Here is a 15,601-nt window from a genome sequence, read left to right on the forward strand (position 1 = left end):
GCCAGTGAGTCTGCTAGAATGCTTTCAGAAGGAAATCCTTGCTATATGAAGATGGGTCATTTCTTGTCTCAGTGCTGGATAGCCCGGAAGACCTAGAAAAGAAACGGATCTGCCGCATCATCACCCGTGACTTCCCACAGTACTTTGCAGTGGTGTCTCGCATCAAACAGGACAGCAACCTGATTGGCCCAGAGGGAGGCGTGCTGAGCAGCACAGTGGTACCCCAGGTGCAGGCCGTCTTCCCAGAGGGGGCACTAACCAAGCGGATCCGTGTAGGCCTACAGGTATGCCCACATCAAGATGCAAGTTAACCGAACATGGATTTTATTCCAGTGATTAAAAATTAGCTTTTCAAATGGGAATTAAATGGCTAAAGAATCAAATTATTCCTGGGTGAGCAAAAGCTGCCCTAGGAGATCACATGTCTCATAAAGTTTTAGATGAGTGTTTGGTAACAGTAGTAAACTTTCAGTTGCCATATTTGAAGCCAGAAAACTGATTTATGAAATAAAGAGCAATGCATTAAGAAATTTGACATGGGGGGCTTCCCTGGTGGCGCAGTGGTTGGGAGTCTGCCTGCCGGTGCAGGGGACACGGGTTCGAGCCCTGGTCTGGGAGGATCCCACATGCCGCGGAGCGGCTGGGCCCGTGAGCCACAATTACTGAGCCTGCGCGTCTGCAGCCTGTGCTCCGCAACAGGAAAGCCTGCGATAGTGAGAGGCCCGCGCACCGCGATGAAGAGTGGCCCCCACTTGCCACAACTAGAGAAAGCCCTCGCACAGAAACGAAGACCCAACACAGCCATAAATAAATAAATTTAAAAAAAAAAAAAAAAAAAAAGAAATTTGACATGGAATATAATAATATATTGTTTATTTTAATTTTTTGTCTTCTTTTAAAAGGCTCAACCTATGCACAATGAGTTGGTTAAGAAGATCCTAGGCAACAAAGCTACCTTCAGCCCTATAGTCACTTTGGAACCTAGAAGAAGAAAATTTCACAAGCCAATTACCATGACCATTCCTGTCCCCAAAGCTTCAAGTGATGTCATGTTGAATGGTTTTGGGGGAGATGCACCAACCTTAAGATTACTATGCAGCATCACAGGTGAGTCACATGTGACTACTGTAGTAGAAAGTTCTGAAAGAAAAAACTTAGATTGTTGTAAATATTAAATTACTTTGGTCATAAGATGCCTGCAAGGTTATATGCATTAATTCAGGAAAGGCACTCTAACTAGGGGAAAGGAAATGAACTAATATTTACTAAATAAAGCCTGTATGCGAAACTTTTAGACACTTCATATACATTGTTGTTTTTATCTCCACAGTAGCCCTGTGAGGAAACTTTAATCCTATTTTGCTGAAAAGGAAACCAAGATTGAGAGAAGTTCTATAACTTGCCTGAGATTATACCGTAAATATCTAGCAGAGTTGAGATTCAAACCCAAGCCCATATTCCTCAAAACCCAAGCTTTAAGCCTTCTTTGAAGACATCATCCTATACCTGTTGAAAAATAAATAATATCTTGAATAATTATACCCAATAATTCAAACTTTTCTGTCCAGGAATTGGTTATGTCTTTATCATTGATCTGCTGACCTAACTTTGGAAAAACGAAATGAAGGTTTTTAATGATTAACTGAATTTTGGTCTTTTCAATTGGAAGTTGTAATAGCTTTCAGTCAGCTACCAAACTCCAGAAAGACATTCCCAGAATATTGGTTGTCTCTGCCAATAATACCACCACAAATGGTGAGAGGTAAAAAATCCATACAAGTAACCTGTGTTAGAACTGCATAATTTGGCTGATAATTTCCCTAATTAACAATAATTACATGGTATTGGCTTTTAGTAAATATTCATAGTGTTGTCAGTAGGAATAATGACCATCTCTGCTTGCTTAAGTATTGTTAGAATTTTTTTTTTCATTTCTCCTTCATATTAGCAGAAATGTTTACCCTTTTTTTATTCTCTCTTTCATTCTTCCTTATTAATGTTTTTTCTGTACTCTTGATAGCAAATCATTGAGACTTTACTGCATAAGTTTAATAATATGACATAATTTTAAAGTACATGGACTAAAATGAGGGTAGTGGGAAATCATATGCTTCACCTATGGCCTCCTCCCAATTACTCATTTCTGGTTATTACATAGCATTCCTGGGTATCTTTCCCATACTTTTTGGTCCATGTGTATATGATTAACCTTCCTACAATGTGCAGCATAATAGAGTGGATGCAAAACAAGTCAGATTGAAAAATGTCCTTGGCACATCCTGCCCTTATAGATGATAAAATGAAGATACCACATGGGCCTAGGCACCATCTGATCTAGTTATTCCAGCCCTCTGTCTTTGGATGGATTTGTAGTAAACAATTTCTTTAATTTATCTATTAATTTTTACAAATATGTTAACCTAGGTGTTTGGATTTTTCTGTTTTGCTCTGTTATATTTTATGGTCCTGCTTACAGTGTATATTTTAGAGGCCTCCAAGAATAAGTTTCCGTGACCTTTGTTTGATAACTCATTCCCTTCTTTAAGAAACCTTAGTCAACATTTGTTTTCATCTCAAACATACATTTCTCCTGCAGTGCTTGAAGACACTTTTGTCCTATCTATGCCAACTTAATTTCTCAGTAGAAATAAAAGCCAGCATCACCCTCCATAGTGATTTGTCTGCGTACAGAGATCATCCTTTGGCATTCAATCATTTGCTCATTCACTTTGCAGTATTTATTGAGCTCTTAATATTTTCCAAGCACTTTTTTGCCAGCCTTCAATTACAAGTTGAGGGGAAATTTTCTTTCTTGAACATAATTGCATAAAATATGAAGTTAAAGAACAAAAGAATATTTGGATTTTTGTTTTAACAAAGCATTCAGCTTTGGTCCTGATCCTTTGGTCAAAGGATCTTTTAAAATCATCAATTGTATATAATTCAAAATTATCTTCAGAGCCTCACAATTACAATAAACGCTTTAGCATGTCAGGCAGAGAATAGAGTGCCTAGTAATTTGAAGCAGTTATTCAAATGACCTCCCTTAAATTTAGTTCCGTGAAGTGTGGTGTTTGCTGTTTGTTTTCAATGCGTCATTTTTTAGCATACAGTTTTTAGTCATTTTGCTTCCAATGTATCACCTTGAAGGGTGAGTGAACATAGCCAGAACCACAAAGACTTTATTTTACAATGCAGGGTCTGGAGTTTTGCCTAATTTTTTTCAACAATCATATTATTTCAGGTGGAACCACCCCTGCTCAGTGGGAAGATATTACAGGAACTACGCCATTAACATTTGTCAATGAATGTGTTTCCTTTACAACCAATGTGTCTGCCAGGTATGGTTATACTGCACAGAAAAACCTACTGTGAAATTGTGTGCCCCCGATGTCTTTTATTTTGTTCCTTACATTCTTTAAAAGTCATTTTTTTGGTATGGTTTTAAATATGGTCTGCATTTACCTTCATATTATAAACTAGACCTGCCAGTAAATGTAATAGTGATAATGCAATAACAAAGTACAGCCAGTCAGATTAAAATCTAAAGAAAATAAATGATTGTTGGCTATTACTGTATGACCCAGACTCTGGTTTTAGCAGCCACTGTTAATTTTTCCAGTCCCAAAGGTCTTAGGAATGATAGATTTCCTGCTGTCAACAAAATAGCCTGAACTACTTTTTCCAACAGAATGATAACCAAAACACAAAGTATATCACGGTTTGCTTAAACAGTTTAGAGGTTTCGGTGATGCTTATGCATCATAGCACATTTACATATTGCCCACTTATGTATCACACATCTTTAAAAAGCTTAAGCTATTTAGTTTTATTGCATGTGTATACACTAACTCAGTTTATTAATATGAGTTCTCATTTGCATGATCGTTAATGGATTGCCAAGCATTTTCCCATTTATTTAATTTGATTACTACAACAACTTTGCGACTTAAGAAAGGCAAGAGGCATTATGTCCATTTTACAGATGAGAAAACTGAAGTTGAGAGTGGTTAAAGCTTAAATTCTTATTCAGGGGGGAAAAAAGATAGATGCATGAATAACAGTGCACAGCAGTAGCTGGGTGAGATGACACATGTTTATAGTTCGAGCCACCCAGAGGGCTCAACTTTGAGTCTCCGATTCTATGTGTCAGTGTGCCCTGCCACTCAGGCATCCATGCTCTAATGCCAGAAAATGACAAGTTCTGAATGGAAAGGTACAAAAGAGGTACTAAAAGAATTCAGAGGAGGGTGTTTGCATCAGGGTGGTCACAGAGGGTGTCTGAGAAGAGGTGACTCATGGGATAGGTAGGAACCTAACAGGCAGATATATAAAAGTGGAAAAGACAGTAACATGAGCCAAGATGCAGAAGGGCATTGGGGGCTGGCAACAATGGAGTCTCTAATTCAGCAATAATGCTGGAATGTTGGTTAACATTATTTACAGAAGGCCTTGTAGGATAGACCAAGAAATCATGAGTTATTATGTTATTGTATTAATAATTTAAGTTTTTCAGACAATTGAAGAAGCAGTGAATAAAGTATAGTTGAATCAGTATAAAGAGGAAGGTAATATTGAGTGCCTGCCAAGAGCCAGGAACTATGCTGAACCTTCAACACATTACAGTAAATGAAATAGGACAGACCCAAAAGGACAGGTATTGCATGTAAATGAGGTACCTAGAATAGGCACATTCATAGAGATGGAAAGTTTAATAGAGGTTACCAGGGGCTGAGGTGAAGGGGAAAATTTGAAGTGATTGTTTAATGGGTATAGTGTTTCTGTTTGGGATGATGAAAAAGTTCTGGAAATGGAGAGTGGTCATATTGCACAGTATTGTAAACGTACTTAATGCCAATGAATCGCACCCTTAAGAATGGTTAAAATGCTAAGTTTTGTATTACGTATATTTTATCACAATTAAAAAGAAGAAGAGAGATGGGTCAGGAACTGAAGGAAAGAAAGGCTAAGAAGATAAGGAAATTTCAGAATACCTAAAGATTATGGGCAATGAGTCGGGGAAGGAGAGTGATCATTGATGGAGAAAGGTTTCAAAGCAAGAGGATGTGGAATAAATCTTTGAAGTGTATGAATAGCAAATTGAGAGAATGGCCGTCTGATGGTCTCTGCTTTCTCAGTGAAGTTACCTTTCTGAGGGTCTGAGGTGAGGGGGAAGGTCCAGGGGTGTCATAAAGGTTTAGCACCATTACTGTACTGAATAAAATGGTATCTGAGGAAAAAGTTGCCAAAATATGTCACAGATTTAGCTGAGGCTAGAAATCATAAATTAGTCACAAATCTAATAATTTCTTCTATTAATTGTATTAAGCAATATTTAGGAGTTCTGAAGCAAATGCAGATTTTTTTTTAAGTGGCTGGGTTGATCCAACTTTGGTGACTCTGAGTCCTTTGGAAAAGAATGATGGAATGAGGAAAAAAGCTAGGTAGATTTTGTTGAAAAGAGTTTCAGGAAATGAAATGAAGAACAGGAGGGGCAATCATGGAAAATAGAAACTCATCCAGTGAGATACTTGTCATAATGTCCAATACTGGGCTTATACCACTAAAGGATTCTAAACCCTGAAGCTATATTTCAGGAGATTGAATACTCAGAAGAGTTTCCAAGGGAAAAAATTATAAACACAGTATCTAATAGTTGACCTTAAGCACCTGGTACCTCTTTTTCTCTTCCTCTCACCTGCTTCCTCCTTCCCATCTGTCCTCCTACTTTTCTTCCCTTCCCTATCTTTCTTTCCCTTCCTTTTTACTTCGTCTTATTGTCTCCTTTTCTTGCTCCCTTCTTTTTCCAAGAAGCATTTAATGATTACTTTGATCATATTGAAGGAACTGACTTGTTTTTCATTCAGTTGGCTTTCCTTATTCACAGTCGTAGAACCCACTGATACAGAGGGCTGACTGTATTCCACCATTTTAAATAAGGGACTTGAGCATCTATGGATTTTGGTATCTGCGGAGTTCCAGGAACCAGTCCTCCATATATACCGAGGGCTATCTGTATGTTAAATTTCAGATAACTGACCTTATTTTATTTTATAGGTTCTGGCTGATAGATTGTCGACAAATCCAGGAGTCTGTTACCTTTGCATCACAAGTGTATAGAGAAATTATTTGTGTACCATATATGGCCAAATTTGTAGTGTTTGCCAAGTCACATGACCCCATTGAAGCCAGGTTGAGGTGTTTCTGCATGACTGATGATAAAGTGGATAAGACGCTTGAACAACAAGAAAACTTTGCTGAGGTGGCCAGAAGCAGGGATGTGGAGGTACTGTATTTGAAAAACCAATTTTTGTTAATATGTTGTTTATACCTTTATTAATAAATTATATTTAAAATAGTATACCATAAATAGAGCCATCAAAAAAAAAGACCAGTCGACATCTTGATCAGTTAGAAGGTCAAGGTCTAAAATCAGCCATTTTTAGCCAGTTTGGACCTATTCAATTGGGATATTCTCAGTGTATGTGAGGAGGTAAAACGACTCTTAAAGATTATTGTGGGAAAAATTATATGTCATTGATAAATTCAAAGTATGTAAATGAATATAGCAATTTATATGTTTTTATCTTTCCTTGTTATTATTTTTTGAGGTGAATATTTATTTGATTTCTTTTTTATTATTATTATTATTTAATAGTGAAGAAAACAGTCCAGGAAGTATATACTTCATTTAAATGTGAAAGTATGATATCCAGGGCTTTTCTACATTACTTTTTCTTATTTCAGAATTTTTCCATCAGTGTGGGCCTTTGGATATTGAACTCAAGTAACCTGACTCATTGTGATGTCAAAAAGGAATTTAAATTTAGGATTTAAAGATATATTGGTTTGCGAAGGTAACATGTTAGAGGATTAGAAATGAGACCATTAATATTAAATGCCACTATACATTTGAAGATTCCCGTTACTAGTAAGAAGAGGGAGTGCTGGTACGTGCTTTGTCACAGATAAGACCAAATGTCAGTCAGGAGTTTAAAGATTATTGTATGCACATTTTAAGAATTTTAATGTTCCAGGTAATACTACCACTTCTTCATGTAAATAACAAGTAATAATTACAGCTATTATATTCTGTGTTGTTTTTCTCTATTTCCACCAGGTATTAGAAGGAAAACCCATCTATGTTGATTGTTTTGGCAACCTGGTGCCATTAACCAAGAGTGGCCAACATCATATATTCAGTTTTTTTGCCTTCAAAGAAAACAGACTTCCTCTCTTTGTCAAGGTAATATATACATGGAACTTTGTAATGCATTTAGTTCAAGATCAAGTAAAGCTTTGACTTCCTTTAGTAGAAGAAAATATTTGCTTTTCAGTCATTTCCAGTGATTTTTTTAAACCATTTCTGTAAAATTTTCAAGTCCTAGAAAACCAACCATTTTTAAAAATTTCAAATTCAACCTTAATTTTTAGTTATAGACTATGTTTAAGGCTAAGAATGAGGGACAGATAGACAATTCATTAATTAGAAAAACTGGCAATTCTTTTCCAAATTTTAAGGGAAGTCTCTCTCTCTCTCTCTCTCTCTCTTTTTTTTTTTTTACTATTGTTTCTTTTAAATATTTGTGCTTAAATTTTTAAAACTTGTGATTTCACAATTGTAGAGATCAAAAGAGTTCTTAGTGACAAATATTTGTAATAAAGAGCTCTCAAAAGACCCATGATCTCGCTTAATCTATTACGAGATTATCCCAGGTATAGCTATAGACTAGATATACTTTCATAAACTCATTCAAAAAACATTTATGGAGACACTTCAGTGTACCATAAATTTGTTGTCCCTCTTTAGGAATATTAATCCACATTAGGAATTTGGCAGTAACATATACAAGTTTTATCCTAGATTCCCAGTTCTAAAGAGGGACAAAAATGGATATGAGTGAGAGATTCGTGAAATTGAAGTAATAATTCTATTTACGTTTTAATAACTCTGTTAAGTTTTCTCCAGATCTCTACTGCAGGCTTTCGTTGTGCCATTTCTGGTTCAGTTGTTTTGCCTGATTAAAGAAAGGCTCTTACAGATCACACATTAAGCAGTAACTGCTGAGGGGCAATGGATCCATTTAACGCAAACAGCTGTATAATTGTGCTAATATTTGATATTATTGATGTGCAAAAGTCATTTTATAACCAATACAATATAAAAATAGGAAAACGACTTAAATAAACATTTCTCCAAACAAGATATACAAAGGGCCAATAAGCACATGAAAAGATGCTCAGCAACTTAAGTAAATTCAAACTAAAACCACAGTGAGATCCTACTTCATACCCATTAGGTTGGCTATTATCAAAAACAAACAAACAAATAAACAGAAAATAACAAATGTCGGTAAAGATGTGGAGAAATTGGGATCCTGATGCATTGATTGCTGGTGGGAATGTAAAATGGTGCAGCCACTGTGGAAAACAGTATGGCAGTTCCTCAAAAAGTTAAACATAGAATTAGCATATGATCCAGCAATTCCTGAAGAATTGAAAGCAGGGACTCGGTTACTTGCAATGTTCATAGCAGCATTTTCCCAGTAGTCAAAAGGTGGAAACATCCCAAATACCCATCCACAGATGAATGGATAAACAAAATGTGGTATATGCATACAATGGAATATTATTCAGCCTTAAAATGAGTGAAATTAGCCAGACACAAAAGACAAATATTGTATGTTCCCACTTACATGAGGTACCTAGAGTAGTCAAATGCAGAGTCAGAAAATAGAATGGTGGTTACCAGGGGATCGGGGAAGGAAGGAATGGGAAGTTAATGGAAACAGTTTCAGTTTGTGAAGGTGAAAACATTCTGAAGATGCATGGTGGTAATAGTTATATAACAGCGTGAATGTACTTAATGCTACTAAACTGTGCATGTAAAAACGGTTGAAATGATGTTTTATGAATAATTTAACACAAGTTTTTAAAAAGAACGAAATTCTGATATATGTTGCAACGTGAATGTATAACTCTACCTATACGAGGCACTTAGAAGGGACAAATTTATAGCAACAGAAGGTTGAATAGAGGTTACTAGGTGCCGGGGGAGGAGTAGAATGCGGAATTATTGCTTAATGGGTACAGAGTTGCTGTTTGGGATGATGGAAAATTCTGCATAGTAGTGATGATTGCACAACTTTGTGAATGTGCTTCATGACACTGAATTGTATGCTTGAAAATGGTAAGTGGGTAAACGAAAATGGTAAATTTTATGTTATGTATATTTTACCACATTTTTTTAAGCTAAATGATTTTTTTTAACCATTCTAAATGATAATAGGAAAGGGAAAAAGGAACACCTCCAAATCCTTATTTAGCATTATCTAATGATTTTTCCTGATTCTTTTGAGTATCATCTCATTAAAATAAATAGTGTGCATCATATGGGTGAAGCATGTATGCCTTTCTTGTTCAAGGTACGTGATACAACTCAGGAACCTTGCGGACGACTATCATTTATGAAAGAGCCAAAATCTACAAGAGGCCTGGTGCATCAAGCTATTTGCAACTTAAACATCACCCTGCCAATTTATGCGAAGGTATTGTAATCTGCTGTAGTGCAATTCAGGGAGTATAGGATTTGATTTTCAAATTCTTTAGAATAAATAAAAGCAAAGACACTGAATGCAACCATGTATAACAGTCATTTTTGATACCCTGTCCAATTTATGATTTTCCATTTAAGTAAGGGAAAAAGTAGCTCTACCTTATTTCACATTAAATTCACTTTGATGGAAAATTTTCTGTAAATACATATTGGATATGGAAGAGAGAAAATTCGAATTTAAGATTTAATTTTTTGGACTAATTTTTAAAAATTAAATAATTCACTTTGATTTCTTATTGTTTTTATGTGCCCTCCTGGCACCATACTAGTACATTTCACCCTACCAAAACTTTATGAGTCTATTAGCTTCGATTTACTACCAGTTCACAGGTGGATTATGTATTATGAAATTCAGAGCAACAACAGGATGTTTTACCTTGTTGCTAAAATAATTATTTGTTCATCTTGTAACCTATTGTTTTAGGAGCATCAAATTAATTTTTCAACTCTTTTAACATGATTAGTATATAAAATACTCGCATGTTATAGGAGTAGATTTGAAACATAGTTGAAAGGAAAATTCATTAATTCTTGACCCAAATCTACCTACAGGTATTACTTTCTAGTCAAACCTCTCCCCATTATAGAATTCTTTGATTACTCTGATCAAATCAAAGAAGGCAAGGGGGATGAATTAAATGTTGGGGAGAACTTTATTTATTATTAAAAAAATGTTTAACCAGTATCCATTTTTAATGGAAAGCTCCCACATGGCAATTTATAGGAGGTTATAGCAAGTTATCAGTGTGAATTTTAGAGGTTGGGAAGTGGGATGAGTAGTGGCAGGTGAGACCTGGAGGAGAGGTAGAAGTATACTTAAAATCCTAAATCTTGACTCTGCAATACAAAACATTTCCTATACTTCTTTTTATTCACCACAGTATATTTTTCTTACTTAATTATTCTTATAAATTAGAGGTCAGTCACATAGAGATAAGCGTGTAGTATCATGTTTAACATTGTAAATTCTTATTAAATGATAAAAATTAAATGAAATACCAGTATCTGTTTACATAAATTTACATATTATTCCAAGAATTAGAATACAGCAATAGGTATATTGATCCAGTAAGTGTACTGTAATTGCACTCCAATGGTACAGAATGTACTTTGGGGTTTGTAGTGCGGATCACTTTTGAGTCACTGAAGCAGAATACCAAATAAGAACCACAAAGAAATATGTACTGCTGGGGCGATCCACCTAAGTGATATGTAAAGATGAATGAGCTTTGTCTCAGATTTCAATGAGCTTTCAATGTGCTATAAAAGAAAGCATTTAGTTTATTATTACTTTTTATTTCTAAGTCAAGATATATATTTCTATTTATTTCTAAGTCAAGATATATCAGACACAGTTATTAATGCTGTGATGGTCCAGGACAACTTTCCATGTAGTAACTCAAAACAAAAGAAAAAATTGCCAAACAGTGTATAGTTCAGATATATTTTAGAACTTAGTAGCTCTTTATTATAATAGAACTCCTAAATATTGCCTGTGTATTGAAAATATTTTCACCATATGTTTATTTGTGGCTTTTAACACTTTTAGCCAATATCTGTAATGGCTGAGATATTGTCATCACCATTTCTGTAGATATATGCCATCAAATCCATTAAATGTCAAACTTTGAGGCTGCTGGTAACTGAGCATCTGAAATTAGTATATTTATAATTTTAGTTCTTTTGTCTAGTAGATTAGTCTATTTATAATCTTGGTTCGTCTCTTGAATCTACAGACATTTGCATTTAAATCAATCTTCTTTAATTTTTGTGCTTGTTTTCTATACACTGTTATTAAGAAAAAATACAAGTACGCTGATGTATGCTTACCTATTGATATCTGTGGTCAGGGTATTTAGTCTTGTCTTTTCTTCTAAATACTCTCTACTCTTCCTGCTCTCTTTTTTCCATCTTGCATGGCATCTTGGGGCGGCAAGGAATCAGAGTCAGATCAAGAACAGGAGGAAGAGGTAATTGTGTGGCATTGTCACTTGTTAATGGCTGTGTTATTGCTATAACCACTGATAAGAGCACGTGGTTACCTGTGTTCTTAGAAGGGTTACACCGTTGTCCTTAGTAATTAAAGGGTCACGATCTTACTTAACCTCTCTGAGCCTGTTTTCTCATCTTATGGACTGATTTCAGAGGACAGTAAAATTTCCCTGTAAATTGTTACCTGTCTTTATGCAGCAATATAGATTTCTCTACCAACAGCTGAAGACCAAAACCATTATCTCAGTGGTTCTCAAAGTTTGGTCTGGAGACACCTGGAGGTCAAAACTCTTTCCTTAATAGTACTGAAACATTATTTGCCTTTTAGCTCCCATATCCTCACAGGCTACATAGGAGTCTTCCAGAGGCTCCATTACATGTGATGACATCATCACCCTGACACTCTGGAATGTGTGCTTGTGTATACTTGGGTTCTTGTATATTCTCAGCTTTCATTTGTAATACAGATATTTATTTATATATGTTAAACATAAACAGAAGTTCTTCAGACTCCTCAGTATTTTTTTAGGAGTGTAAAGGGGGTTTAATAACAAAAAGTTTGAGAACCACTGAAATAAAAAACTTTAAGGAGCATATAGTTCATCCATTTGACTATACTAATATTATAATGCATAACTCTACATATAATGAGCACTTCTTATAAGGTAAATTCTTTACTAAGTGCTCCACATACCCCACCAACACTGATCTCACAATCACCCTATGAGGTGTGTGCTGTCATATCATAGATGATATGTGACAGATGAAGAAAATGAGTCTTAGAGAGGTTACCTTGAATAAATAGCCATTTGAATTATACCTGCTTCGATCGTCAAAGCAAGTATGTGTTTGTTTCCCTTATAAAGGTCTGAAAATGCCCAAACATTATCATAAAAATGAAAGAAATCTTTGGAAAAGTCCTTACACTTAACTGATTAACATATTGCTTCCTGTTTCTAAGATAGACAAATGGAATTGTTATTAGTTGCACGTAAATGTTGTCAAATATACTAATTTTATTTTTTAATGTTGTTCTGTTGGATTTAAAATACAAAACCATAAAGAAAAACATAATAATCACCCTTGTACTCACCAGCTTAAAATGTAAGGCCTTATCGGTTCATAGACTGCCCCTGAATTCACTTCTTTACTGATGCCCAGGCAGTGGAGCAGGATGAGAGGGGTGATTATAGACTCATTGTCCTGCCATGTATAACCGGATACACAGTAAACTTATGACAAGACTGAAGTCATTTTTCTCCCTCAACTGTGTGGTCACTCTTTGTCTCTCATATTCAATTTCCTTTCTGTAGTTGGTGACTCAGTCCCCAAGCTGTTCAAGATGATACCTGCATACCTTGTTGAAAGAGCAACACAATTATGAAACCAACTTTGCTATGTTCAAATGAGTTCTTCCATTAGGCTTATGATTTTTCTATTGAGTATTTTCAGGAGCTATTCAGGGCGACAGATCCAGTTTGTATTCTTTTCAGCATTTGGAATTCTGACTTATAACTAATAATGAAACTACTTCTGTAGAATGTAACACCCTGGCATGCTCTTTGTTCTTTTCTTTCTCTCAACTAAATTGACACTTACTGTTTAAAACCTACTTCACTTTTTTCCTGGCCTTTTCCGTAATATGTATTTCTAACATCAAACACACCTGCATCATACCTTCCCAGGAGTAACATGTTAGAAAGGACTTTCCACCCAGAGTGTCTAGAAAGGAGATTTGTTTTTTCAAAGTTAGGATAAGAATCAGAGACTCTAGGGAAGAACGGTAACAAATTACTCTGACCTTCCTCTAGCTTATGGCATTTCCCATGTATATAAAATAGGAGCTTACTGTACACATCAGGGGCTGTGAGGCAAGATGCTATTTGTAACCATTCAATTTATGTATGTTTTCTTTCAGATCGATATGACATCAGAAAAAAGTAAGATTTTAAATAAAATTGAGTTTGTTTGAAAGCTGGCTACAATAAAGAAAAGCATGAATCAAGATGCAAGCTAGTTGCCATTACTAACCACTATAATAATTATGTTTTTATATTATCCTTATTAATCATTAATATTTATTTAGAAGAGCAGCTTGGCCAGTTAAATTATGACTATATCTAATTTGTGAGCTAATTAGCAGTAAAATGCAATGATTATTCATCTAAGCATTCACTTTCTTTTAGATCCCTGTTAACCCTGCTATTGCTGTTATGCTTGTTTAGAAACCCACCCTACCGTTTTTGTCCATTTGTTAGCATAACATTGTCATCTCATTTTTTTAAAGCTCTGACATGACAGTATCACTTTTTATATCAAGCAACAACTGACATCAGTAGAGAGCTCATTATTTATGTAGGCTACACCTGCAAAAGTGATACTGTCTTAATAGTTTTCAGCTAAAGCTAACTCTCCCCTCACCCCACCCCGACCCCTACCCCTTGCACCTCTTACTGTGGTGAAGTATAACTGACTTTTCTAGGGCTGAGGTCTAATGGACTTTTGTGAAAACTTTCTGAAAAAAATAAGAACCAGAAAAGCAAAAATTAAAACCTCCTGGATGAAATTATTAATCACAACAGTATGTCATAATAGTGCTAATTTTAAATAATGATGCAAAGCCTAAACGTAATCTAGTACAAAGATAACTGGTTTTTACAGACTTGGAGAGAGCTATCTTAGAGTTCATTTCAGGTTTGTAACATTCAATTAAATTTTTAGTTTGTTGGACTGTTTCTGGTGACTCTAGCTTCTTATGTGGAAGAGGTTGAGTTTTTCAGGTTTTCTTCTTGCTTTTATGCCCCAAATGCTCTAGAAAAAATCTAATTTTTAATGCTTATTTATTTTGATTCACTGTATTTCAGGGTGCTATTCCCAAAAGGAGAAAACTTAGAACCATGTTTAATATGGTCATCAGGCCCTATGCAATAATCTTCAGGCTTTTTTTTTCCCCCCCTTTTTTTGAATTCCTAGCACAATGTAATTTACTGCTAAGTTATTGAAATACTTTTAAATGAGAGTCTCCTTACCCTCATGTTAAATCATTATTCAGGACTAGAATATTTGAAATTCTGGATGTTTTCATTGTTTTATATCTGAACAAATCTGTATTGATATAAATTAGTTTAATATATCTTTGTATATGCATTTCACATAGTATAGCTCCTCAACATATACTGATTCTCTCAAGAGAAGGCACTTATGTTTATAAAAAAATTTACATTATCATTGCCTTCATTAATTCCTTTTTTTAAAGAGATTTTATTATCCCACTTTCTTCTCTGGGACTACTATGTTTATTTAAATGGCCCTTTGTTCCTTGGATACAAGCTAGTAGGAATTAAAAATTCATCCATCTGGCTCAATCATTTTAAAAAAGTTACTATATTGCTATAATGTCATAGATCCTCCTGAATAACTCCCAGGTATTTTGACTGCTTTAAAAGTTTCAAATATAGACTCATGTTTGGCTTTCTTTTAGTGTAAAGACAATCATAAAATAATCTTCAACCAGGCATGAAATAATCTCCAAAGGAGGGCTCTGTTGAAAGGACTCTTTCCTAAGATCTTTTCATGAGTAAATCCTAAAAGAGTTTGAGTTTTCCCCCTTGCCTTTAATGGGTGCAGACCCCCACTACCTATGCCTCAAACATACTGCATCGAGCATCTTGTATGTGGACTTTTAGGGAAGTAAATACGCTTCACCACAGTAATGTTTTCCATATTTGTTCTAATTTCTTACCATTCTCCTGCCTGCACATTTCAGCAAGGCCACCTCTCCCACCAGTTTTATTCCACCTTTGCTTTGCATGGAAATAACTTGGCTTACATAAACTGTGCGTGTGTCCTGTGTGACTGTCTCTGATTTGGGTTGCCATGCATCACATTTTAACTTTGGACTCACATATAAGTTTAATCACAATCATTGTTTTTGTTGTTTTTCTTTCCTTTCCTTTCTTTCCCTCCTTGGTCTGTCCATTATGTGTCTAAACA

The 15,601-nt window shown here is 35.2% G+C and overlaps 1 protein-coding gene across 32 annotated transcripts in view; it reads left to right on the top strand.

Annotated features, from left to right (window-relative positions):
* Positions 1 to 15,601, top strand: part of ANK2 (ankyrin 2) — a 689,779-nt gene that overhangs the window by 645,231 nt on the left and 28,947 nt on the right. For 26 of the 32 annotated variants that reach the window (XM_082462711.1, XM_082462697.1, XM_082462713.1 and 23 more), the window contains 8 exons: positions 73 to 284; positions 903 to 1,107; positions 3,245 to 3,341; positions 6,058 to 6,286; positions 7,121 to 7,246; positions 9,426 to 9,548; positions 11,554 to 11,586; positions 13,527 to 13,548. In XM_082462711.1, coding sequence (XP_082318837.1) covers positions 73 to 284; positions 903 to 1,107; positions 3,245 to 3,341; positions 6,058 to 6,286; positions 7,121 to 7,246; positions 9,426 to 9,548; positions 11,554 to 11,586; positions 13,527 to 13,548 — 1,047 coding nt within the window. The remainder of the gene's footprint in view (positions 1 to 72; positions 285 to 902; positions 1,108 to 3,244; positions 3,342 to 6,057; positions 6,287 to 7,120; positions 7,247 to 9,425; positions 9,549 to 11,553; positions 11,587 to 13,526; positions 13,549 to 15,601) is intronic. The other 6 variants (XM_082462716.1, XM_082462726.1, XM_082462701.1 and 3 more) reach the window with 1 other exon arrangement.

Source organism: Balaenoptera physalus (genome assembly GCF_965194825.1).
Source record: "Balaenoptera physalus genome assembly, chromosome: 5".
NCBI lineage: Eukaryota > Metazoa > Chordata > Mammalia > Artiodactyla > Balaenopteridae > Balaenoptera > Balaenoptera physalus.